The sequence below is a fragment of the Rhinolophus sinicus genome, chromosome 16 (genome assembly GCF_057876585.1).
Source record: "Rhinolophus sinicus isolate RSI-liver-muscle chromosome 16, RSI-T2T, whole genome shotgun sequence".
Taxonomy (NCBI): domain Eukaryota; kingdom Metazoa; phylum Chordata; class Mammalia; order Chiroptera; family Rhinolophidae; genus Rhinolophus; species Rhinolophus sinicus.
In genome coordinates this window covers 151,182,650-151,208,160 of record NC_142516.1, presented here as the reverse complement: position 1 = coordinate 151,208,160, position 25,511 = coordinate 151,182,650, and the positions used below count along the sequence as shown (strand labels likewise).

General features: G+C 38.7%; 1 protein-coding gene across 2 annotated transcripts in view; it reads right to left on the bottom strand.

Moving 5' to 3' along the window:
- Positions 1-1,272: 1,272 nt before the first annotated feature.
- DZIP1 (DAZ interacting zinc finger protein 1) overlaps positions 1,273-25,511 on the bottom strand; it is a 52,363-nt gene continuing 28,124 nt past the window's right edge. Inside the window, exons 11-23 of one of the 2 annotated variants that reach the window (XM_019737177.3) lie at positions 24,692-24,832; positions 24,187-24,235; positions 22,981-23,037; positions 21,480-21,536; positions 16,456-16,515; positions 12,194-12,333; positions 9,687-9,837; positions 9,262-9,391; positions 8,608-8,661; positions 7,049-7,239; positions 5,715-5,845; positions 4,342-4,516; positions 1,273-2,393 (exon numbers count right to left, since the gene is read on the bottom strand). In XM_019737177.3, the coding sequence (XP_019592736.3) occupies positions 2,317-2,393; positions 4,342-4,516; positions 5,715-5,845; positions 7,049-7,239; positions 8,608-8,661; positions 9,262-9,391; positions 9,687-9,837; positions 12,194-12,333; positions 16,456-16,515; positions 21,480-21,536; positions 22,981-23,037; positions 24,187-24,235; positions 24,692-24,832 (1,413 nt within the window). In that variant the 3' untranslated portion in view covers positions 1,273-2,316. The remainder of the gene's footprint in view (positions 2,394-4,341; positions 4,517-5,714; positions 5,846-7,048; positions 7,240-8,607; positions 8,662-9,261; positions 9,392-9,686; positions 9,838-12,193; positions 12,334-16,455; positions 16,516-21,479; positions 21,537-22,980; positions 23,038-24,186; positions 24,236-24,691; positions 24,833-25,511) is intronic. The other variant, XM_019737178.3, reaches the window with a different exon arrangement.

The window sequence follows — 25,511 nt, the reverse complement described above, 5'->3', positions numbered from 1 at the left end:
TATATATAATGCTCAAGACCATGATAGTACTTGGAATATCTTTTCCAGTGATACAAATGAACTGAAAGCCATAAAGGGAGATTAGGTGCTACAGGTCGGTGTAGGTGCAGGGTTTTGTGAGTATGTTTGAAACAAATTGTTCAATTTCAGAGCTGTGCTAGTGAAGATAATGTTTAGATTGTACTGAACTATTCTAGCTCCTGAAGAATTTAGGGACCAAAGAGGGTAAAAGTACAGAAAAGGTCTGCCAACAACCAGAAAGAAGTTAGCTGTGCATCAGTGTGGAGAAATATTAGGTGATAGCCCAAAGGAAAATGAGGAAACTAAGTCTAGTAGGACAAAATGATAGGACTAAACGGATACGTTAAAGGATTGGCTTTTACAACACAAATATAGAGACTTGCTTTAAATATTGGGTATAGTTAGCAGAAGTTCATCACATTTCCCAACCCTTTTCATGGCAAGCACAAAACATAAAATTGAGAACCAGTTTAAAGTCTGTTCTTGTCACTTTCTATTAATAGTTGTATGGCTTTTGGCAAGTTACTTAATATCTCTGTTTCTCACATTGTTAGGATGAGGCTTACAATAATAACTACAACTCAAAGTTGATCTAATTAAATGGGCTAATAATGCATGTTAAAAAGAACAAAACCCAGGTAGCTCAGTATCTGTTGACTAAATGGACGAAGCGGCCTGTGTACCTTCTTAGACACAATGTGTTTTTGTAAGTTGCTTATCTCTGTCCTACTACATGAAAATTTGATTTGGCGGTTAATAAAGCTTTTAGAAACTTACACTGGCGGTGCCAAAAAAATGTATACAAGTGGACACTTTGGGCAACATTGCTCAAGCAGTAGTTGGCCGTAATCAGAAGTGTCTGGATGCTGGATGCTGATGGTAACCTCTTTGAGCACCTCTTGTGATTGCAGAAGTTAAACGTGACTTGTATTCATCTTTTGTTATTGGTATATATTGAGTATTACAATTTTAATACAGTTTTCCTTTCTTAAAATGTGTATACATTTTTTTGGCATCCTCTGTATATAAAGTGAGCACAATTACATAAAATGGCCCCTGTGGGAAATTTTTAAAAAGGTAAGAGTGGATTACAAGTAAAAAGGATGGGGTGGGGGGCATAGAATCAGATAAAAAAATTGTTCTAACTTTAGCTCAGGATGTTATGTAGCATAGCCAACAATGCAAACTTGAATCCCCTAACAAGATAAGTTTAATCAGAAATCATCTCTAATAACTCAGTCACAGTCACAATGATGTAATGGAGCGCTTTACTTGAAAGGTTAACAAAATAAAAAGAGATCCCAAACCCAACAAACTAGTTAGTTAAAAAGTTACTTTTTTGGTTTTGTACATCTGAAACTAATAAAAAAAAGTTACTTTTTTGGGAAACAGAGTACAGATTATACCACAAAGTTTAAAAAATGCAAAAAGAATCTATATGAACTTTCTAACCATTGACATGTCATTGTTACGAATAGAACTAAATTAGTTTTGAGGTATTTTATAATACAGGTTGGGCATTTTTAAAAAGTGAAAAAAAAACCCCACATATACATATGAATTCAATAGTGACGCAATCTTTTCTATTCATATTCTGATAAATTAATTGACACTTATAATAGCTACGTTTTATTCATAAAAATATCCCAGGTAAAGATTATGCTACAGAAATGGTATTTAAATTTCTAAAATAATTGTTAAATAACAACATGCTTACAATGGCTCAAAGCTGCATATGGTAAAGGTACTTCTGGGAAATGTATTTAACATGGGCCTAGCTATATTACAATTCTAAGCTTCTATATGAAAAAGAACCAATATACCCTTAAGATTTCACTAATTCCACTAATTCAATTTTAAGGACACCAACAGAATTTTATAATAAAACACTTCCAATGTGATAACATATATAGGAAAGATATTTTAAAAGTTTTAATTCAAACTAAAACCTGCTATAATTTAAAAAAATTGTCACTTTAAAATTAGTTGAAAAAAATACACTTAAACACTAGAGTACCGTTCTGAAGAAGAAACTTTCTATGACTTCATTGACATGTCATATTTAAGCAGCAGAAGTCTTAAACAGCTTTATATGCTTCAAATGCTGTTGACAATTTTGTTTTTCAATACTGTATTAGGTGCCATTAAAAAGACCCTTGTTCTTTGAGTCAGCTTCTTTGTTACTGTAGGAAATACTGTAAGGCAGGAGCATTTGAATCGTGCTGGCAGATGATTGAAATACTGTGATACTGAAATACTGTTGGCATCTGGATGTTCTGACATGTGGGATCTCAGTTATACATCTGAAGAGTCACTCCAATCAGTCACAGTTACTAAGCTGCTTTTCAATGTGCTTGATTCATCTTGAAGTCCTTGGAGGGAGAGAGAGAAGGGGGAAGAAGAGGCCCCAGTGATTATAAAAACATAGTCCAGTCTGTAAAAATCCATAACTTCATACTGTAATTTATCACTCAGTGTCTGAATCTATTCCCCAGTCCTTACCCCCAGCTCCCAACAAGCCATGTAGGAGGCTACAATGCAATGTGACCATGAAGTGGCCACATCTCTAGGATACCTCCCAGGACCCTTGCATGGAGGCTCCACCCAGCATCTCCCCTTCCCTGTGTTCAGCAAGGGCCTGGATGTGACGGTACTCAATTCATTTCTGTGGTGGTTGTTACCGACTCTGAGTGATTAGGTGGTAAAGAAAGAATACAGTTAACAAGCTAAGTAGGGATTAAATGGTAAAAATAGACTTTCAAGGGTAGATGAGCTTAAATATGAAGTTAGTTAAAAAGTGCTTTGAGCCACTGAAAATAAGACCTAGACGGACAATCAGCTCTAATGCATCTTTTGGAGCAAAAATTAATATAAGACCCGGTCATATTTTACTATAATATAAGACCGCGTTTTATGTAATATAATATAACATAATGTAATGTAATATAAATTATATAATAATATAATATAATGTATATTATATAATAATATAATATATATAATATTATATAATAATATATAATACCAGGTCTCATACTAATTTTTGCTCCAAAAGATGCATTAGAGCTGATTGTCTGGCTAGGTCTTATTTTCAGGGAAACAGAGTATATTGTAGAGAATTCCACTTGAGGTTGACTCTAGATAGGTTTTTTTGTTTGTTTGTTTTGAGGGGCTTGGTATCATGGCATTGAGAGAAGAGAAAAGAAATCGAAAGTCTGTCTGGTTGGCCCTGTGTACTTAGAGTCACTGTAACGTAAACATGGTCTTTTTCAACTGTTAGAATCGATCTTTAGACATAGCACAAATAATGATGGTTACAGAACAAGTTAGTGTTATGACTAGACAATATGCAAGTAAAGGCACAGCTGACATGCTGGTGGAGAGAAAAGGTGAAGTGAAGGGTAGAGGCAACAGTGGTGGAGTGGGCAAGAGATACTGCAGCAAATGGAAAGAGCAAATGTAGAGATTAACATGTTTTAATTTAAAATTACAAATAGGGGTACAAAAATACTGAAGAGGGGGCATGAGAGGCATAGTGAGTGAAGAAAATGAGCCAAATCCTCATGTGTATTAGCAGCATATCCACAGTTAATGTCTAAAGTTGAAATGTCTAGAAATGGTGGTCTAACCCTGTTACTCAGAGACAAGGAGTTACTCATCAGAGGCCCTAACACAGAATTGATGATAGGTGGTATGGCGAAGCCCTCTGTACGACTTGACTTTCAGCATGTGCAAGAATTGCTTTAATAAAAAAATATAAATTGCATTTTCTAATTTAAAAAATTTAACATATCAACAGTTAAGTTACTGGGCTTATCCAGACACTAGGATTTATCCAGGAATGGTTTCAACTAATGGTTTCATTTATCATTCATGCCACCAGCTACAATGCTACAAGAGAAACTTCCTTCAAAGAAAATAAAGAAAAATATTTAATATGTAAACAGAATAATACGAGAAGACTGCCAGAAGAATGGCCTCATTCAAGTATATGATCAGAAATTTTAATTTCTATGGGGCACCTGCATGAAGAGTATATTTATATGGGCATTTTCAAAAATAATATAAAAAAAATTTTGAAGACTAAAGATTAAGCCTAAAATTAAATAAAAATAATTAGTAAATGTATACAAATATTACAACAGTAAGTTGTACACATTCAGTCCTTACTAAAATAACATAAAGACAGCATCAAGGTCTTTGTTATGCCTTGTTTTTGTCTAATGGTGTATCAGCACAGTTTAATTAGATATTTATAAAGATGAGACGCAAATAACTGGAAAATGGACTGAGCTTTGGCAAGACACAATAGCAGCGAACCTTCTCCTTTTGGCCCTTTAAGATTTGATGCACCCCAGGCACTTGGCACTTGCGTAGAATTTGATTCATTTTTCACAGGTGGAGATTCTTTCTGTTCTTTCCCAGTTCTTTTCCCCCCAAATTTTTCTTCCTCTAATGATGATATGTCCCAGTCATCATCATCCACGTCTGCACACTGAAAGAAATACATGGAGAATAATTAATGTTTCTTAAAGAAACGGTGCATATTGTTGGCCAGGCTAAGCCACTGACACTGAATAATAAAAAAGTTGAGAACCTCAGAGGATCCCCCATCTGGTCATTTCTGGAGGGCAATGAAATGGATTTGGAAATCCGTGTTGTGAAACTGGAGGGAAAAACCTCGTTTTTGTTTCTTGCCATGGAAATACATGTTTCCTAACCTACCAATCATGCGTTTAGAAAATTCCAGAAACATTACATTTTAGAAGTGAAGTCATGGTGCTCCCCAAGTAGGAGCAAGGCTGGCTCTGGAGCTCTTACTCTGTAATAATACAACCTTTTACCGTAGGAGACATCACGAGATGGCCCTGCAGAATTGGCCCCTAACCGAAAGGAGCAGGCATATCTACCAGGCCCTTTCTCTCTCGGTGACCCAGCTCTTTGTCATGCTTGGCTTGTGTAACACATATTGCACTAATAAAAGTAGTTTGACAAAATGCTCTGGATTGATTCCCTAGATGAACAGGGAAGAATTAAATCCAATTTAAGTGAAAAATTAAGAACAGAACAACCACTACTGGAAGATCCGATCAACACACACGAGCTGTGCCCAGAAATACACTGGGAGATCTCCATCCACAGAAACACTTCCAGTGGCCTTGGTGTTGGAACTGCTCAGAATGTGTTAGGGCCTTGCCTCTATTCAGGAAGAAGAGCTCGGGCTCTGCGGTCAACTCGCTTCACACATCCTTCTGAAGCATTTCTCCAACCAGCTACAGCTCCCAAGTTGGGCTAAACCCTGACAAGTCCCTAGTTTACCCCCAGGTCACACCATGGTAGCAGAGAAGTCCCTGGACGCAGATCTAGAGGCCCCAAGTTCTAGCCAGTCACAAGTTTCTGTGTACAAACCATCTAATATCTGTAAGCATTAAATAACACATGTGACAGGATTTTGAAAACCTGTAAAGTTTGATAAGCACATGAGGTATTATTACCAGTTATCATTCCAATATCTCTGATTCCCTATGGAATGGAAAGAAAGGCAATACTGAAAACAAGAAAAGGCAAAAATCTCAACCTCTACTATACTAAATCATTATCTTTGTTTTCTATCTCACCATGAAAAGTAAATTAAGATGTATTCATTAAAAAATTAATTTCTCTGTATGTTTAGCAAGTAAAAATGATTTCACCTTTAGATCTTCTTTTAATTCTCTTTTGAGGAACGCTTCAGCAATATTAATCCCACCAACTGGCTTATTCACATTTCTGTGATTTGAAACCGTCTTTTCAACTTTTTCAGTTAATGTTTTAATGGAGGTTCCTAAACAACCAATAGAAAATAGGAAAGGTTTTCACAAAATGGTATCTATTTTCAGTTCTAAGATAACCTTACAAACAACTCTAAGTCTTAAGCTTTGGAAATAGTTATAAAATAAACTCAACTGGTGTATTTTTCAAGTTAAAAGAGTTACATTAAATACTTACAATTCCTTTAAAGAAATAATGATCCTCTAGGCTAGAAGCAATAAAATTGTCATTTTTAAATCAAAGAAGGATGGTCTCGGTCAAGTACTGATCAGAAACTTTAATTTCAGTGAGGTGACTTGCATGAATGGAATATTCAAATGGTATTTTCAAAAACATTATTATTTTAACATGAATTAGTTATATTTTACATAATTATATAAATATATGGTATATATATAAATTATATACAATATAATAATTACATCTGATATGGTTAAACTATATATTAAACTACATTAAACAGAATTTCCTTTTTAAAAAAATGAGCCTTCAGTACCACTACTCTTCAGCAAATTAACAGCAGTCACAGACTTGGACCTTATGTTTCTTTAGAATTGCCCCATCTCCAAAAGGCAGCAGAATGTATTCTTATACTAGCCCAGTGTTATGGGTTGAATTGTGTCCCCTCCCAATTCACATGTTGAAGTCCCAACCCCTGTACCTCAGAATGTGACCTGATTTAGTGTTAGGGCCTTTCAAAAGATAATCAAGTTAAAGTGAAGTCATGGGGGAGGGGGGCCCTATTCCAGTATGACTGGTATTCTTATAAAAACAGGACATGTGGACCTAATGCACTCACTGAGGGAAGGTGATGTGATGAGACAAGGGAAGATGGCCTTCTACAAGCCAAGAACAAAGACGTAGATCCTTCCCTATGGCCCCCAAAGGAACCAACTCTGCCACACTTGATTTTGGCCTTCCAGCCTCAGGAACTGCGAGACAATAAATTTATTGAAGCCACCCAGACTGTGGTATTGGTTATAGCAGCCCTAGGAAACTAATACACCTAGGCATCCCTGACTCTTCCTTCCACTTGAATATCAATTCGTTGCTAAGCCCTGCCCATTTTTCCCTTGTGCAGCAGTGGCTTTTGGATCAGCCCCATTCTTTCCTGGAACACATCTCCAGCTCAGGCTGCCAGGGTGTGGTGCCCTTGGTTGAGAACCACTGTCCTAAACAAAAATTTCCAACAGGATCTTCAATGATAAAAGCTCACCTGTGGGCTTGGGAGAAATATCAGAGTCCTCAATTTCACTGCCCTCGGTCCAGTCAGTGTCACTTCTGACGGTTTTCCTGCCAAAGCCACTCTTGCCTTTAGATGACTGCACAGGAAGTAAGTCTGGAGATGTGTACGCCTGGATGAAGTCCTCATCCTCCAGCTCTTCCTCGGAACTAAAGGGAGAGGTCCTGAATAATGAAAACCCAAACAGAGGGCGTTGTTTTCTAAGGTTCAGGATTTACAAGTGGTATGCCTCTGAAAGTGGTGAGAACTTTCGCAGGTAATTCCCAGGGAGCATAACAAACAAATGCCTGTGAGACCACAGAACAAGATGGTGGCCAGGCCTAGGACTCACATCAAAAGGCTGAAGGGTCCTTTCGAATCCAGACCCACCAACCACACAGCATATTTAACAAAATGGACTGAAGTTATGACAGTTCCCTAAATCCAAATTTGTATATTTTCAACATTCTTGGTTTTTACGCACCTCAGAAAAGTATTTCTCAGTAGGAAAAAAACACACTCTGCCGTAAAACTACTCCATCTTTTGAAATAGTATCATTACTTATAACTTACTTTTACACTGCACCTTACAAAGTGCTTTTACATATACAGTCTCATTTGTATAATCACCCCATTTTAAAGTGAAATAAAAGTTCAGAGCAGTGTTCATCAAAAAAATACTTACTGAGCACTTAAATTCCAGACAATGTTCAGTTATACTATATGCCATGAAATAAGGCTCTCCCCATGAGAATATATACGTGAAAAGTGCTTTTGAAGAGTAAATCATCATTTATATTGTCTCTACTGTATTATACTATCTCTCCTATATGTATATGTATACACACACATGCACAATATCTCAATGAAAAGATTAATAGCATCAATTATCTCTAGAAAAAGTCAATGACAAAATTCAATTATAAAATTAGTTTTCCTCATAATCAATAACAATAATATACCGATGATTTACTGAGTACCCACAAGCACTGAGGCCAAGCCCTTTTCATATATTCTCATTAAATTTGTAGAACTATCCTGTGGGAAAGGCAGCATCACCCCATAGTACAGGTAAGAAAACTGAAGGTTTGAACGGGTAGCAATTGAATGCGTGGCACACAGTTAATGAATGACCAACCTAGGATTCTTAGTATCCTAAGGGAGCTTAAGAGAACAAGGTCTAGGGCCATTATCAACCTCCACGAGGCACTAGGACACTAAAATATCATCTGATCACACTATCATGGATCCAGGCTTTATTAAAAGGCAATATCGTTCATTTAATTTATTAAGCTTATTGAAAATTACTGGCCACTGAGGGGGGATAATGGAAGCAACTCAGGGTGATCCCACTTCTTAAGGAAGGCCACAATGTGATAAGTGCTATTATGTAATAATTGATAAAGAAACAAAGACACATCACAAAGGAACAATAAATTATAACATTTAATAATCAGGGCTTTCATTAACCACAGTAAGCATACTAATTTACCAAGAAAGGAATGTTCAGTGAAAATAATTTTTTAAATGACCTCCCCCGCCTAAGTACTCACATAATAGTTGAAGACTTTCTGGGAAAATGATCTTCTATGACATTTTTCTTATTTCTAAAAAACAAGAGAAAACTATCTCTAAACAGCACGAATAAATAATGTAATTTAACATAAATTTCTATGGAATTGGTGATTTTTGCTTTTAATGTATATGAAACACGGTGAGCAACAACAAGTCTCCCAGTTCCAAGGAGAGATGTGTGGAAATTACAAGTGTGAGTCTCTGCTGGGTTAGATGTTGTGGGCTGAATGTTTCTATCCCCTTAAAGTTCATATGTTGAAACCCTAGCCCCCAACTGTGATGATCTCTGGAGATGGGACCTTTTGGGAAGTGATTAGATTTATTTAGGTCATGAGCGTGGGGCCCCCATGAAGGGATTAGTCCTTATAAGAGGAGGAAGAGAGAGCAGAGCTCATCCTCTCTGCCATATGAGGACACAGCGAGAAGACAGCCATCTGCAAGCCCAGGAAGAGAATCGTTCCTCACCAGAACCTGAGGAGGCCGGCACCCTCATCTTGGACTCCAGCCTCCACAAGTGTGAGAAAATAAATCTCTGTTGTTTAAGCCACCCAGTCTATGGTATTTTGTAGTGGCGGCCTGAGCTGACAAAGATAAACATTAATAAATGTTAGGGTTGGTTGGGAAATACTCACTTTGGAACAGATGTCTTATCAGTAAAAACAGCTCTTTGTCTAATCAATTGTCTGCTTTTGGGAGGAAGTTGTATTGCCTTGGGTATTTCTCCAGATGAAGGGGTATCCACTTGAGAAGCGCTGTACTTATCTGGAATAGAGGTGTCATTCATGAGTCTGCGTTGCGTGAAAAGCAGAAGAAAACACGACAATACTGTTTGCACTGGTATTGAAATGAGCCAGTCCATCTCTAGAATCTAGAGCCCACACTACTGAGATTTTTTTTAAATGTAAAAATGAAATCCAAGACCCAGCATTTAACGGTTCAAACAGTAATAAAGTTGCAAATTAAGTGCCAAAGTTTGTGAACCATTTAAAATGATTAAAAGGTTGTTGAATTTCGCTTCCATCAGCATAAATGAAATGGCCGTCGGTAACAGGCTTACCTGTTCTCTCCTTAATTTTACAGCTGACCTGATGTTCAAGGAATTCTCGAACTTGCTGAATGTTAGGTATTTGTCTGTCTCGATCATGTCTTGCTGATTGCACGGTTCTTAGCACTCTATTGAAGTGATCACTCGGAATGCCACGTATATCCTTAGGGAATAACATGTTAAGTTAATCAATTATCCTGGGACGTTTTTCATTTCATGGACATTTGTAAGCATTAACTATGCCAACCTTTCGTCCTTACTGCTGCATGTAAGGTGGAGGGCGCCCTATATATAACACACTGTGCGGGGCCCCAAAAGGAGCTCTCAGTGTTACTGGGACGCAACACGCATGCTGATTATATATGACTAGTTAGCCGTACTTGGCTGTGAAAGCACGGAAGGCATGTGTGTGACTGTATGTGACTGATTAACCAACAGTGCAAGGTGTGTGATACGGACCGAATGAGTCCACAGGGCTAGAGGAGTTATGGAGAGAGGCTATCAAAGGCCCTGGTGGCTAGAGAAGGCTTAAGAGGGCCGTGCCCTGAAGGATGCGTGGAGTCATACAAGTAGAAACAAGGAAGTATTCAGATGGGTAGGGGTTGTGGTGGGGCCTCCTTGCAGGAAAGATAGGCATTGGGGCAGAAATTGTCAAGGTGTTTCCAGTAGCTAATGCTACAAAGGAATGGGTGAGGAGATCAAAAAGGAGACTGAATGCTGAAAGGAAAAGCTTAAAGGTTATCCCACAGGTAAAAGAAAGTCAGAGGCTTTCAATTATAAAAATAACATAACTAAAGAGGTAATTTGAGAAAATTTATCTGTATTTGATGGGAATCTAGACAGAAGAAAACTAGATAAAGGGCGGTTTATTCGATAACAGTGTCACACACACACTCCCATATCCCCTCTCCCCCTTCCCTCAGTTTTTCCTGTCACAGGAAGTGACCCCACTGTCCACCCAGTTGCTCAGGATAGAAATCTCCATCATCAGATCAAGTGCCACCTCCAAGAAGAATGTGTTGGATTTCCACTGCCCTAAGGATGGTCAAAACCCACTGAAAAGAGTCTATGTTTAAATTTAAAAGACTGGTAACACTAAGAATTGGTGAAAAATGTGAAGCGACTGAAACTCTCACACACTGATAGGGATAGTGTAAATTGGTATAAACACTTTGAAAAACTATTTATGCCTATTAAAACTAAACATGTATATGCTTAAGACTCAGCAATTTCATTCCCAGATATATATCCTAGAGAAAGAAAGGCCTGTGTCCATCAAGAGGCCAGTACAAGAATGTAATGGTCAAAAAGAGCCCCAAACTGGAAATCTGAATATCTATCAACTGGAGAATAGATAAAATGTAGTATACTTAGACAACAGAATACTACACCACAAACTATTTCCAAATGAAATGATAGGTATGAACTTTACAGACAAAATCATAAGCAAAAGAAGTCATATACAAAATACTACTTGATGTATGACTTCATATGAGGTTCAAGAACAAGTAAAACTGAGTCAGAATAGACATTACTTCTTGCTGAGGAGTAGGGGATGGTATTGAGTAATAGTGAAAGTCAAAAGGGAGTCTTCTAGGGTATTGGAAATGATTAATCTCTTGAACTGGGTGGAGTTACAGATCACACACACAGACACATACACAGAAACACGTACATACAAATCTGTATATACACATATGTATATGTATAGGAAGACGTGTATACACACGTAACTATATTTACGTATATCCACACGCACATGTATACACAAATACGTATGTGTATAGACACATACACACACTATACACATCCATACACATAAACATGCATATGTATGCACACACGTACATGTGTATGTACTTATGCACACATGCACATGTGCACACCACACATGTATGTATATACTTTTGTGTACATACATATATGCACACATAGACATATAAATACATACATATGGGATATAAATGTAAATTGTTCACTTAAGATTTATGTATTTTATGTATGTCAGTAAAAATGTAAGAAGCAAAGAATATAAAAAACATGTTGTACCAGAATTATTCAATCTGGAAAGAACATGAAATACAAATTTATTCATCCATTCATTTCACAAGTATTGCTTAAGTGCTATTTTATAATAGGCAACAATTTGGAGTTAACAGCAGACTGTAAGCAGCAATGTAACTGCCTAGATACAATCCCTGGCTCCTTCATTACTAGCTGCTGTGACCTGAAGCAAGTGACTTATCCCCTCTGTAAAATGGAGAAAATATTGTCACTTATCTCAGAGATTTGTTTCTATGTTTAAATGAGTTAATATTTGTAAAGCTCTTAGAAAGGTGCCAGACACACAGTGAATGCCTTCTGAGAGAGTGAGAAATCATATCTCATTAACCTCTGGTCTCCAAATGTGGAAAGAACTGACGTGCCTTTTTCCCTTCTCTCATCCTTTCTTATTTAGAAAACAGAACAAAACAAAACAAAACAAAACCAGCAAATATTCCAAAAATGAATGAACTTACTGCATTAATCCCCAAGGTTTCCAACTTCTCCACCAGACTCTGCTCCAGGACTGTTCTTATTTCCTTAGTGAGAGAGGGGTTATTCTTCAAAGTTTTGCTTAAATTGATCTTGTTATTTAATTTCTGTTCATTTTCCCTTCCTGAAATGAGGTTTTAAAAAATGTGTTCGAAAACAATTAAACATACATTACATTTCCAAGCAGAAAATGATAAAACACAACATTTAAACGCAAGTAAGAATTGGTAATTTTTTAAGTTTGGGGATATTGTAGTCATTCAGCATAATATATAATGTTTTAATTATTGTAGCTTTTAGAACTTTCTTAAGTCTCCTTCAAAACTTCAAATATCTTTAAAGACTCTTGATCACAACTGAATTATAGCTAGACAAGTAATGTAAGAAATATATCTCTAAAGAAACACAATGGAAAAAACTTATTTAGAAGATTAATGTTTTCTTCTAAAATTATTTTACTATTTCCTGAGTAATTCATCTCTCCTAAATTCAGTTAGAACCTATGTATCATTTTTTGAAGAAAAAGCTTGCTTTATTTAAGGTAAGTTTCTATATAATAAATTTAGTAGAAGTTCACATAAAATCTTAAAGTGTGAAATTATCCCTCTTAAAATATTTGCCAAAATCAAAAAGAGCTTAACAGTAGTCTTAGGAAAAGTATATTTTGTTTAAAACAACTCATAATTAAAAACAAAGAAAAAAATAACAGGCCAGAATCTCCTAACATTTCCTTCCCTATTCCTTTTATCCTCCCTTCGCCCCCCCGACACACACACACACACACACACACACACAGAGAAATGTCTTGTTCAACAGAATTCAGAGAAGGGCATAATCACACGACCTTGAAGAACTGAGTCCTTATGTCAAAAAACTTGAAAGAGACACAGTGCTGGACATTCACTTAGATCCTGAGTGAATGTCCAAAAGCAGATCTGGGAGAATATAACAGTGATGCTATCATTTTGGAGTTTACTCTTCTAATCTCCAAACAGGGATGTTTCACCCAACAGGGGTGGCACCAAATGCCATTGCCTAGGCCTGGTGCTGCAGACGTGTCTCCACAGAAACTCCTTTCTTCCCCGGCCTCATCCACCTCTCAACAGATGGGATTTTTAGGTATTGACTGCACCTGGATTTGTAGATCTTAAACAAAATGCCTTTGGTTACCATGTTTTCTGAACACTAGTTTAAGTCCCGTAGTAAAGAATATTTCTATTTATTGATAAATTGTTTAGCTGAGAGCAAAATTAGTCAAATTAGTATTTGTACATTAAACGGGGAAAAATCCTACGTGCTGATGTTTTCTGTACTTTGCTACTGCAGTTTGCTAAGTCAAAATGATAAAATTTTACATGATTACCATTAAAAGTCAGAAGGAATTTTAAATTTTATATTCTCAGTACTTATGCAGCTGTTTTCCCCACCATTGTTTTCCAATATTCTGAAACCACCTAAGGAACTGACCTAGGAACTGACACTCCATCAAAATCTAGGGGGCTTAGCTACAGTCATGGCTGCGTCGCTGACTTTGACTGCTAGTTGGCCATCGACTCTACAACTAACTAGGGCTAAAAGTAAAATGAGGTAGCAAGAGACCACCTAGAGTCATGGGGCTGCCATTGAAAGAGATACATCCCCTGCCCCGATTACACAGAGATAATTTGTTGGCCAGTATCTGGGATATAAAAGGAATTACGCAGAAGCATAGGCTGAAGAAAAGCTCTGGGCCCTGTCTGCTCCAGGACATGGGGGCACGTGCAAAGGTCAAGTGATGCTAAGAATGGCTTGGCCATAGCTTAGAAGAGTCGTAAGGCCTTTGATTGCAGGCGTTGAATTCACATGCTGATTGATCGGGATTCACCCTCCACCTTGATGACAAGTTCATTTTGGTGACTGAGTTTCCCCAATGACGTCAGAGTAAACATTTCCCTCTGTCCTCAAATTTACTTTATATGTTGGTGCTTGTTTTGGAAAGCCATTTATGAAAACTTAGAAAACCCAGTGGTAAGAAAGACTCTTACAGGGCTGGGGCTGGCTGATGGAAGCAAGAGAAAGAATGTAGAATGGACAGGAAAAATAACAATAATGTATGTAAAGATGGAATTAATCACTTGAAAGCCAACAGCAGCTGAAGACTTTAGTTAGAGCACCTACTGCTTACCAATATCAACAAAACAAAACTTTCTAGAGATCAGCACTTCCTTTAATTAAAAATGCTGGAGCATACGCAAGCAGATGGCCAAAGCACAACAGCCCACGCATGTGATCGGTTCTATCAGACATACAATATATCACTAATGGTAAGTAAATAATTGTAGCGTAAAGCAAACAGGAAAAAACAAAAACAAAAGCAGAATTTCTGTGTTGGAAAGGACTTGATCATCTAGTAACAGACCTCCTCATTTTTCACACAAGGACATCAAAACTAGAGAGGTAAAAGAGACTTCCACTACGGCCGCCAAGTTACCCCTGCAGAGCCTGGACCAGCCTGTCTCTCTCCATGACTTTGTTCTTTGCATCAAACTATGGAAAGCAGGAAACTTGGACTTAATTCCAGCCCTGTCACGAATTAAACTCAGTGACTTGGAGTAAGCTCCTAATCCCCCTATTTCAAATTTCTGAATAATAACAGGGCCTTTAAGGTCGCTCCTGGCCCTCACATTCTAACCTCCTATAAACAGCAAGATCAAGTACCTTTCTACACAACTGTCGAAAAAGAAGGATGCAGAAATTGTCTCATATGAGTTACTTCTGAGTTTGCAAATCACTGCCTGAGGCATTCGCTGCAGAGGCATTACCTGCAAAGTGTTAGCACAAGCTGAGGAATTTGTCGGTGAAAATGAATCTGCTGCCAGCATGCTGGCTCCTCCAAGGCACTAGAAGGATGCGGTCAGTTTCTGTAATGGTGCATTGGACTCTGGGATGTTTGGGGTGGTCCTCGGCCCTATCGTACCTCCCACTAGAGCTGTCTGAACCCATGGAGGATGGTCAAGATTAGTTTCTTTCTCGCCCTGGTTCCCCAAATGTGGCAACAACCAGTGGTGGTGTAGAAGAACTCTAAAGGAAAGATGGGCAGAATGACATAGTGGGTGGAACCTGGAACCAAAGCAGTGATGGTGGACGAATCAGGATTCCTCTTGGAACTTAGTGGACTCGTTTTTTAAATGAATGTGAACTGTATGAGCTGAGGCTCTGGTTTCAAAATGTTGGAGCTTTTCTATGAACCTCCTGACACATTTCATAGATTCTTTAGAGAATAAGATATTTTGCGTTGCAGATATCAATAAATGATGTGTAAGAAAGAGAAAGCATGTTACTTGAAAGTAAAATGAAAATACAAATCATGTAGATGTTAGGGATATGCCTGACTTAGTCACTTCTCAATTTGCAGCTTTGTTTAAAAATTTTTGGGAAAAGTCGAGAGCATACAGAAGTTATAAGAAATGTTAAGACTTTACATATGAGAATGTATCATTTTACTTCTCCTAACTAAAGTGACAAAGCCAGAGCCCATATAAATAATAACAATTAGTTTTCTCCTAAAGACATGGTATATGGTAAATTAGCATTATTACAAAGGAGAAAATTATGATAAACTCATTCAAATATAATTGTTTCAGGAACCACAGTTTAGCATTAGAAAATACTATTAATGTAAAAAAATTCATAGGTTTCAAAAATTAATAGAAAATAAGTTTTGGAACTGCCAGATAAAATGAGTAAGCAATAATAATTTTAATTATCTCCCCAAACCAGTAACAGCTCCCAAATTCCACAAAAACATATTATTCTGCACATAAATATTCCATAGTCAGAGCTTAAATATTATGCTTTCCTTTCTATTTCAATAATTTTCAAAGTGGGCACTTTACCCCTTCATTTCACAGATTCAAGTTATGAGAAATAACTACTGTCATCTGACACATGACACGTGTGTGTTGACTGTCATCTAATCAGAAAATGTCTGCATTGACAGAAAGGCTTAAATTGTTTTTCAAGTTCCTTGACACAGGAAATTTCTTATTCATATGTTAAGAATATAGTAAAGCAGGGCAAATACATAACAGCATATTAGGGGAGTAAGATGACAAAATACTACGTAGATTGAAAATATAATCCAAACCTAAACATCTTCCTAATTTTGATATAATGTGATAAAAACCACTGGATCGTATTTTCAAGGCTTGGCTTTTATCTAAATATACTCTATGCAGGTATAAACTCTGATCAAGCCCTTTGTTACCTTTTTCTTCCTCTGAAAGTTCTTCTATTGGTTCCAGTATGTGCGATGAGAATGCCTGTTCTATTAATGAGGAAAAATAAGAATAGTACAAATAGGACAACAGCAAAGTAAAATTAGTTTACTTTCAAACAATTTTGAAAGCTATAGTTCCATACTATTTTAATCATGTGTAAAATAGCAAGAATTTACTGGGAAAAAAATACTGAGGCAGTCGGTTAATGCTGCTCCCTTTTTCATGGTATCTTCTCTTTCCATTAACTCCATGCTCAGGAAAATATATTTTTAAATAATTAAGTTAAAGTTCGTCACTCATCAACCTTGTGTCCGATATTCTTTTAATGCACAAGGACACAACTGCAAAAGATCTTTTTCACTTTTCCTTATACATACTTTCCCTATAAAATATTCTGATCAGGTGACTACATAGAAAATTACTGAGAAGATTTCAATTCCCAAAGATAAAAACATAAAAAAAATCCCCGGGTCCCTGGGATTCCTACTTCTTGATAGCCCCAAGGTCTTCAAATGGTAGGACCAGGATCGCACAGGACAAGGACAGGTGGCCCTAGGATCAGCAGCAGAACTGAGACCCATTCTTAAACCCATGTCGTTCAACCATGTTTCAGACCTAGTTCTGCTCCTGGAGAGTCACCAGGCCATGGCTGCAGACGGATGAAGATGGGCTTTTCCCAGTCCCACCCCAGAACAGTGGCAGGGGACAGGTGGCCTCTGGGTGACTTCTTAGGGAAAGGTTACTGTGTAGACACAAGGAAACCTGAGGGCGGCATTGGATAAAGCCAAACACCATCCTGTCAACAAAGAGAAAGTTCCTTCATGGGGGAAATCAGGTTTTGGCTAAAGGTCTAACCTTGGCAGTCAGGCATTAGACACGGAATGAAATGCAACCAGGAGGTCTGGCTTAGGAGGGGCATGGTTCACTCATTTTTAGCTTGGAGACTGACACAGGGCAACCCCAGAGAGCTCTCCACCTGGCCCCACAGGGCAGAGGTCATTTCATTCTACCACCAGACCCCAGAGTAACTGACAGGCAAGGATAACAATGGACAACAATTACTGAGTGCTCACCAGGTTGCCAGGCACAGATCTAAGTGTTTTGTGTGTGTTAGTTCAGATTTAATACCTCCTACATTGAAGGTCTGGCTTTAATTTATTAAAGGGTATTTCTGGTACTCTATATTAGGCACATACAAATATACAGACAAACACACACACACAGAGGGTGCCAAAAATATATATGTATACATTTTAAGAAAGAAAAAAACTATTAAAATTGTAATACTCAATATATACTGATAATGAAAGATGAATACAAATCACGTTTGACTTCTGCAATTACAAGAGATGCTCAAAGTGGTTACCATCAGCGTAATTTTAATACAGTTTTTTCCTTTCTTAAAACATGTATATACAAATAAATATATATGTTGTATTTGGATATATATAAATAGGGTCTTATAGCTTGGCCAGCAACCTTAGTCAACATATCTAATATTGGCTGTATGGGAGAAATGCATTTCAAACTATTTTCCAGTTAACTTTTGGATCACAGTCTATTAGTAAGTAGGAGTCCACTTTGATTTTAAACAGGAACACGGCCCCACTAAGGAGCATTTAAGTCCATCCATGTACAACTGCTGGGCACCAAACATGGGCTTCCAAAGTTGTTATTCAGCATTACGATTTGAAGTTGTACACATAGACTATTTTAGTAGTTTGAACTGCTGAAAATAGAACTTCTAGGATGATAATTAATTTCAGGTGTTTTAAGTCACATGGTTTTTATTTTATTGTACTTTATGAAAATGACAAAAATAAGGTTATGTGGAAAAGTTCTATAAAACCTCAAAAAATCATCCTATGCATATTTATTATCATTATAGTACAGGGATAATCTTGTGATTGATTTCTCTTGAATCAGGATAAACTGTGAAAATTCTGACTTTCTCGCTGTGGTGCATAGGGCAGGGTCCTGGGGAGGGGTAGATCCCCGAACCCATGCTCCTAACTATTGAGGCTAAAAGAGTGAGGTCGACCAGACCGCAGCTCCCCAAACAAGCAGGCTGATGTCCCCAGTGGGGAAGGAAAGGCCTGCCATCCTCATGCCTTCTAAGACACAGACCCAACCCACCCAAAACCCCAGCTCCTGTCCTGAGCTAAGATCACCAAGATGAGAGCAGAAACACTCGGAGGCTTGAGTCTCCCCCTGAACTTGCTGACTGCTTCCAGCAAAATCCTTCTATCAGTTTCCTACCATTACCTCCATAAGAAAAACTCTCAGCTCTCTACTCGGCCCTTTCTCCCACCAGCTGACTTTGTTGGACTTCATCACCCCTTACTCTTAAAGCTAACATTTCGCCAGTGCCTCTTCCATGGCTCCTGCTCCGAAGGTCCTGCCTCGTTCGACCTTTCCCACAACCCTCCGAAGTAGCCATAATTCTCCCCATTTGGCAGGTGAGGAAAGCATATGGTTTCATGAGTCGACTGTGAATCCAGACTGCCCGCTGTCAAAGTCTAGGGTGTCGGTCACGATGCCATGACGCCTCCCTACTGGCCCTTGCTGGGTTTGTCTTCTGGATGCGATTAACAGTACTGCTGTCCACCCAGTATCTGAGCTCATCATGTTCTGCCCCTTCCCTCGCCCTTGTCCCCCAATCCCTTGTCCAGCCTTTCCACCAATGCCAACGAACAGCTGTTATAGCCACTCCCTCGTTTCATCACCACACCCTGATTCCTAGGTGAGGAATCTCACATAGAATATTACTAACATCCCAACTGGGCTCCCCAGCTCTGATTTTTTGAACATGCTCTGGTCAGGCTAAGCTGCCAAAGCCCAGATCTCCAATCCAGCCGTGCTCAACCTCAGGGTATTCAGCAGCCACACGATGCCGCAGGAACAGCCCCAAACAGATACAGTCAACCCAATGGTTGCCAGGAACAGTCTCAACCAACCTTATTTCCTTCAAACCTCTTCTGCATACTCTGTGCCCAGCCAAATAATTAATCTGCACCATTCAAATCCTGCACTTTCCTCCTACCTTTTTCTTCTACTTTTTGCTTCATCTCAGCTGAAGGCAACAGCCTCCCTGCACCCCACACACCCCTTCCTGGGGCAATCCACATCTGATAACTGATCACCTCAATCCATGAAAATTCTAAAGTGCTATCCCAGCTTTAAAGCTCCTGGCAAGATATGCTGAGGGCTCCACTGCAGCTAAATCTTGGTTTAACATCCCCTTCTGCCCAATCCTGCTTCTCTCGCAGGTGTTGTCTGAAACCCTGGGACAAAAGGAAAGACAGAGAGGTAATCGGGCTAATTCATGTCATGCAATACATGACTAACCGTCCCTGCGCCCCCACGCCCAGCCATGGCTGGGGGTGGGGGCAGGTCAGTGAGCCCCAGACAAGCCTCCTCCTTACACCTGCCCATTGAGATGCTCACAAATTAGCTTCGATCCCAGTCTAAGGGCTGTCGGCCTGGTGCCAGGTCTGGCGAGCATTTAAAACTAGCATTTCAATCCCAGAAGATACCAGCAAGAGGGCCTGGCTGATTCATGCAGCCCTGGCCCAATCAGGGCAGGGTCCACGGGAAACACATTGCTTTCGAACCAACAGATTTGTCAGGAGCCTTGAAGTAACACTGGACAGGGTAGCATAGATACTGTGTATGTCCTTTAGCAGGCACCAAACATATAAAACAAAGAAAAGGGAGACCTTGTCTAATGTCATACAGAAAGCTAACTGGAACAAAGTAGAAAGAAAAGAAAAAGAGACCAAAGTTGAAATACAAAAAGAGAAGTGGCCAGCAATGCTTTACAAAACTCAACCCCCAAAAAGGAGGCAACACAGAAATTTTAGACCTGACATAAAATAATATGAATAGAGAATAATGCCAGAGAAAACTATCTTGTATATTCAATATTACAGCAAATTTAGATAAGTCCAACATACATTTTATCTGTTACTGGTACAAAGGTTAAAAAAAAAAGCAAAACACCTCCATGTTCTAAACATTTATAAGTAAAAACATCCACTATGTGGAGAATTTATGCATTACATATTGTGAACACATGCTCAAGGGATCTGATCCACCTGAAATGATCTTAGAAAAAAAATTATGGGGCAATAAATGCTTCATGAGTAATTCAGTGAGTAAAATGGATAATTACAAGTGAGTGACAGAGAGAACAGCCATCATAAACAGACCACAATATTTATGAGACAAAAAGTTCAACTTGACTGACCATGGATTTAAGTTTAGTTAAAAGACTAAAAAACAAATGTGGAATAAAGTAATCATTAGGTATAACAGGAAAAAGATGGTCCCCCTCCCATCTTAATTCTTTTATAATCTACAGCAGACCATAGGAAAACAACACATTAAAAAAAAATTACAAAAAGTATAAGCACCTTAATTAGATAAAAGTGAAATATGGCCACAAATATTCCCCCTGTCTACTAGAAGACGTTAAATCACGATTATCACCCCGATGGCCTGCTCCAACAACTGAATCCTGGCAGCGATTTCATCCAGTGGTTCCTACTTTTTTCCTTTGGTTTCCATCACATGTCTTTTCTAGGTTTTCCCAACCAATCACTGAAACTGTTTGTTTTAAAAAGGTGACTTGCTGCCACATTGAAAGTTATAAAAACAATCACATATGCCCTGTGGCATGTGCTGGTTGGCTGGTCTAGTAGAAAGTCACCCTCTTACCCAATACCTACCACTTTCCACCAAAAATCATAAATAATCAAAGTACTTCTCAAAGTTAAAATCTCTTCTCATGAATCAAGCAACATGTACATTTTATACAGTATGACTTTGGGGGATATATTTAGTTTACACTATTACATAGGAAGATTGAAGTTTTATTAACTATTTTGCATTCACTAAAATGTTTTCTGTTTTGTATAATTACCCCCACAGAAGAGCACTTTCAGTTAATAAGTTATCTAACTCAGGGTGGAAACTACACATAAAATGCTGAGACTTTGCTGAAACTTACCATGTGCCACTGTTAGACTTGACTTAGCATCCAAAGTCTGTGGGGCTGGAGCATTCACTGAAACAGCATAGAAAAAAAAAAATCTCTTAGGGTTCCCTAATTAAAGTGTAAGCATCTGAACAAGATGATAACCAAATACTCCTCAAATTAGTCAAGATATATACAGACCATAAGGTATGGATGTTTCAAATGATAAAGATATTACCAACTAGCCTAAACCAATTTTTTAATAATTGCTTTATCGAAATATAATCCTCCCTTTTAAAATATATAATTCAGTGGGTTTTAGTATATTTACAGAGTTGTGTGAAGAGGAGCAGGGTTTGCCACCCCAAAATATGCCTCTTTGGGATACTGATTACTTTAGGCTGGTTAATTTTAAGAAACAGCAAACCAGAGAGAACCTCTGAAAACCCAGTAGAAGTTACTGGGTTTGGAAAACTACAGGCCATGGGACATACCAGCCCACCACCTGTTTTTATTGGAACACAATATTATTCTAATATTGCGCCACATATAATTAAAGTATAAACAATAATAATCGAGTGCCCTTTAACCTTTCCATCCTTCTCCGAAAATATGTTTTCTTTATTTCATAAGATATAAGTCTAGTTTCTACTCTCCCCTTTGCCCTACTCTTGGCACTTAAACTACCCTCCCCTCCTCAGCACCTCTCAACTTCTTCAGCTTCCTAAAGCAACCTCAAGCGTCCTCAAGAGGCATCTGAGAAGACTGAGCGGTTAAAACCATTAGCATTCTCCTGTGAATTGTGCCAAATTCCGAAACGCGCTCATCGATTTGCTTTCCCCATTGCACAGTCCTGGGACCCTATGCCAAGTGTTGCTTGGTGCCCAGCTCAGTCCAGGCCCTCCCCCAACACACTAGTGCTCAGATGCCTGTTCACACACAGGCCCTCTCTTGCGCAGGACCACCTGCTCCTCTATTTCTTAAATTTCACCGCTTTCCTAAATGGATACAAAAATATCTCAGCTATTTAACTATTATTAAGAAAACAATCTGTCCATTTCTAAACTGTCCAGATTATGCCTTTTTGGATGATAGCCACATCCTGACAGCTCTGCGAGGCAGCTGTGCTGAGCGGAATTCAAGTGACTGAACATCAGTCCGAAGCCTGCAGGACTGAGAGTCTTGGTGATGCCAAAACGTGGTGGCCACCAGTCATGTCTTCTCACAGTGTATTACTGTGGGAAACCCGAAAGTACAAACCGGAGCAATGCCGAAGAAGTTGTCGTCACCCCTTTATTAGGCAAACTGCAAAAGACTAGGTATAGCTAACATAAATCACCACCACGTCACATGGATATTTGCAATCTTAGGTTTTAGAACTAGGTCAAAGCCAGGAATCAAAATAGATCATAATCTAATCTCCAAACACACTGGGTTTTCAAAGAAACGTCTCCAAAAATAATAAGCAGAAGTTATATTGGTTTAGCACTTTAAAACTATCTTTTAGAACCCTGAGCTAATTATAGAAACTTACTAGGTACAGCTGGGCCAGTTGACTTAGATTCAAAAATTTGCCAGGTTGAAGGATTCCCTGAAATAACAAAAAGATGAATTAATGGCAAAAATCACAAGCTAGCGCTTATCCTAATTTTTCCCCCCAGAAAACAATAAACAAAATTGAACAACATATAGCAACTCATCCGATAAAGATGTTTAATAGAAATCCTTACAAAGCTAACTTTTCCTAAAAATCACTTAGTGAAATATTTATCCTATCTAAGTAAATACAGAGGTATTCCTCTATCTGCTCTCTGACTATGCTAAGAGAAGTTATAGGGAACTATGGTCCTTCCCGACCCTTTCTCTCAAAATAAGAGGGAAATGAGAGTGTAGATTAAATGTACCTCCTGTGGCACCCTGAAACAGAGGCAACCCAGCTCGTATACCCATTACCAACCCCCACTTAGTGGCTCTCAAATAGACACAGACGCCTTAACAGCCTGCAACGTGCAGGAACCAAGAGCGGATCCCTTGGAGGGAGACCAGGCAGGAGGAAAGCTTTATGCTTCACTGTAAGAGTGCATACCTGCTCCCAGTCTCCCTTCTAGACTAGCTCTTGAATGATACTGAAATGGGTGGCTATCATTGCTACAGTCGGTTGGTTGTGTAATACCCTCGCTACACATAGAACAAACCTTTAACCCCAACACACAATTAAGAATAATGCCTCAAGGCTCTATAGTATTTTAGAATAATTGAGTTTAATATCAATAACAATAGCTAACACTAATGAATGTTTAATAGGTGTACTTTTCCCATGTCCTCCCATGTAATCCCTGTAACAATAATGTAGTTACTATTAATAGTCCAACTGTAGAGCTGAAGAAACTGAGGCAGAGACTAACAAAGTTGCAAAGATGCGAGTGGCGCGCAGTCTGTCTCTGGACCCTGTGCTTTTAATCATAACCCCACCGACTGCACACGCGTCCCGAGACAAATGATTACTGCGCATATTACTGTACATAACAATATTCTGATAAAAAGTGGAGGAGACCATTCAATAATTGTTTAGGTACTTAAAATTCTTCAACTTTCTGGGACATGGTAACAGATCTCCCAAATTAAAATAACGAGAGGAATGCCATCTTAGCACCCGTAAAACATTGGGGCCCCACATTCTTCTGATGCCCAGCAAGGGAGGACCGCCTTGCTTCCAGCACTGGGATCCTGGTCCACTTACCTTTGGGTTCAATGACACTGTTTAATGGTTTACTGGTAAACTCTTTAATCTGCAAAGAAAAACAGTTTTCTAGCGAGACGATACATGTTTGAAATTAGAGAGGGACCTACTGGATAATGGACAGACACGGGACTTAGTAAATGAACCTTTTCACTCAATCCTCCAAAACACAAGAGGACACATGCCCTTTAAAGACAAGGAGGCAAAAGTGTTATGAAAGCAGCACCTGGACTGGGCTGCTTCTCCGAGTAATTACCAAAAGAAATTCTTCTCTACCTTGAAATTTTTTCCTGAATTCTAATGGAATAAATCTGTTCTACAGTATTTTAAAATACCTTTTAAAATTATATGATTGGATTTTCTTTTACAAACAACCACAGGGGAAAAAAATATTCCATCTCCTTTATCTTACCCAACCTACAAATGTTCTAAAATAAAAAGCCCATGTCCTTAGATAAATTGTGGTGCTTAAAGAAAAAGAGTGCCACTATGTAGCCCAAAATACCTGTTGTCTCTGAGTGATAATCAGTTCATTCTGTTCCTGGAGTCTCTGCCCTAGCTCCTCTATCCTTTTCTTGTAGAAAACATTACTCGCATTTAGATCATCTATCATTGAGGTTCGAAGTTTCTCTATATGTGACAGGAGCTGGAAAAACAAATTCAGAAAGGTATCAGTCTACACCCTGCACATAAAATGTCTTCTGCAGTCTATATGGACATGCCCTGCTTTCTTTGCTGGCACATTAAGTCATCGAGTCGATCTTTGAGCACTGAGTACCATGACCCGGCTATACAAGGGGCTTCATTTCTGTTCCCAGCGAGCTCAGACAGACAGCACTGATGATGTGAAGAGCTGAGTAAACTTGAGCACAATACATGAAATAACAGGGATGAGCAGTGATAAAGGATCAAGGCTTCTGCTCCCACGCAGAGCGGCTCTGACCCCATGCTGTCGGGTCCTTCACAGGTCCACATGTGTCATCCCAGCTCGAATGTGCAGTCCATGGGCCAGAGAGCCCCTGTTAATTATTTTTATGCGTCCAGCAACTAGCACAATCTCTGGCCCTTACGAGGTTCTCAATAAATATTTACTGAGAAAAGGAAGGTGAAGGAGGGAGGGTAGAGGAAAAAGAGAGGGAGAAAGAGAAGGAAGGAAGGTAGGGAGGGCGGGAGGGAGGGAGGGAGGGAAGAAGGAAGGAAGGAAGGAAGGAAGGAAGGAAGGAAGGAAGGAAGGAAGGAAGGAAGGAAAAGAGGGAGGAAGGAAGGAAGGAATGGTTGAAGGAAGAGAAAGAAAGGGAGAGATGTAGAGGACAGAGAGATCCAAA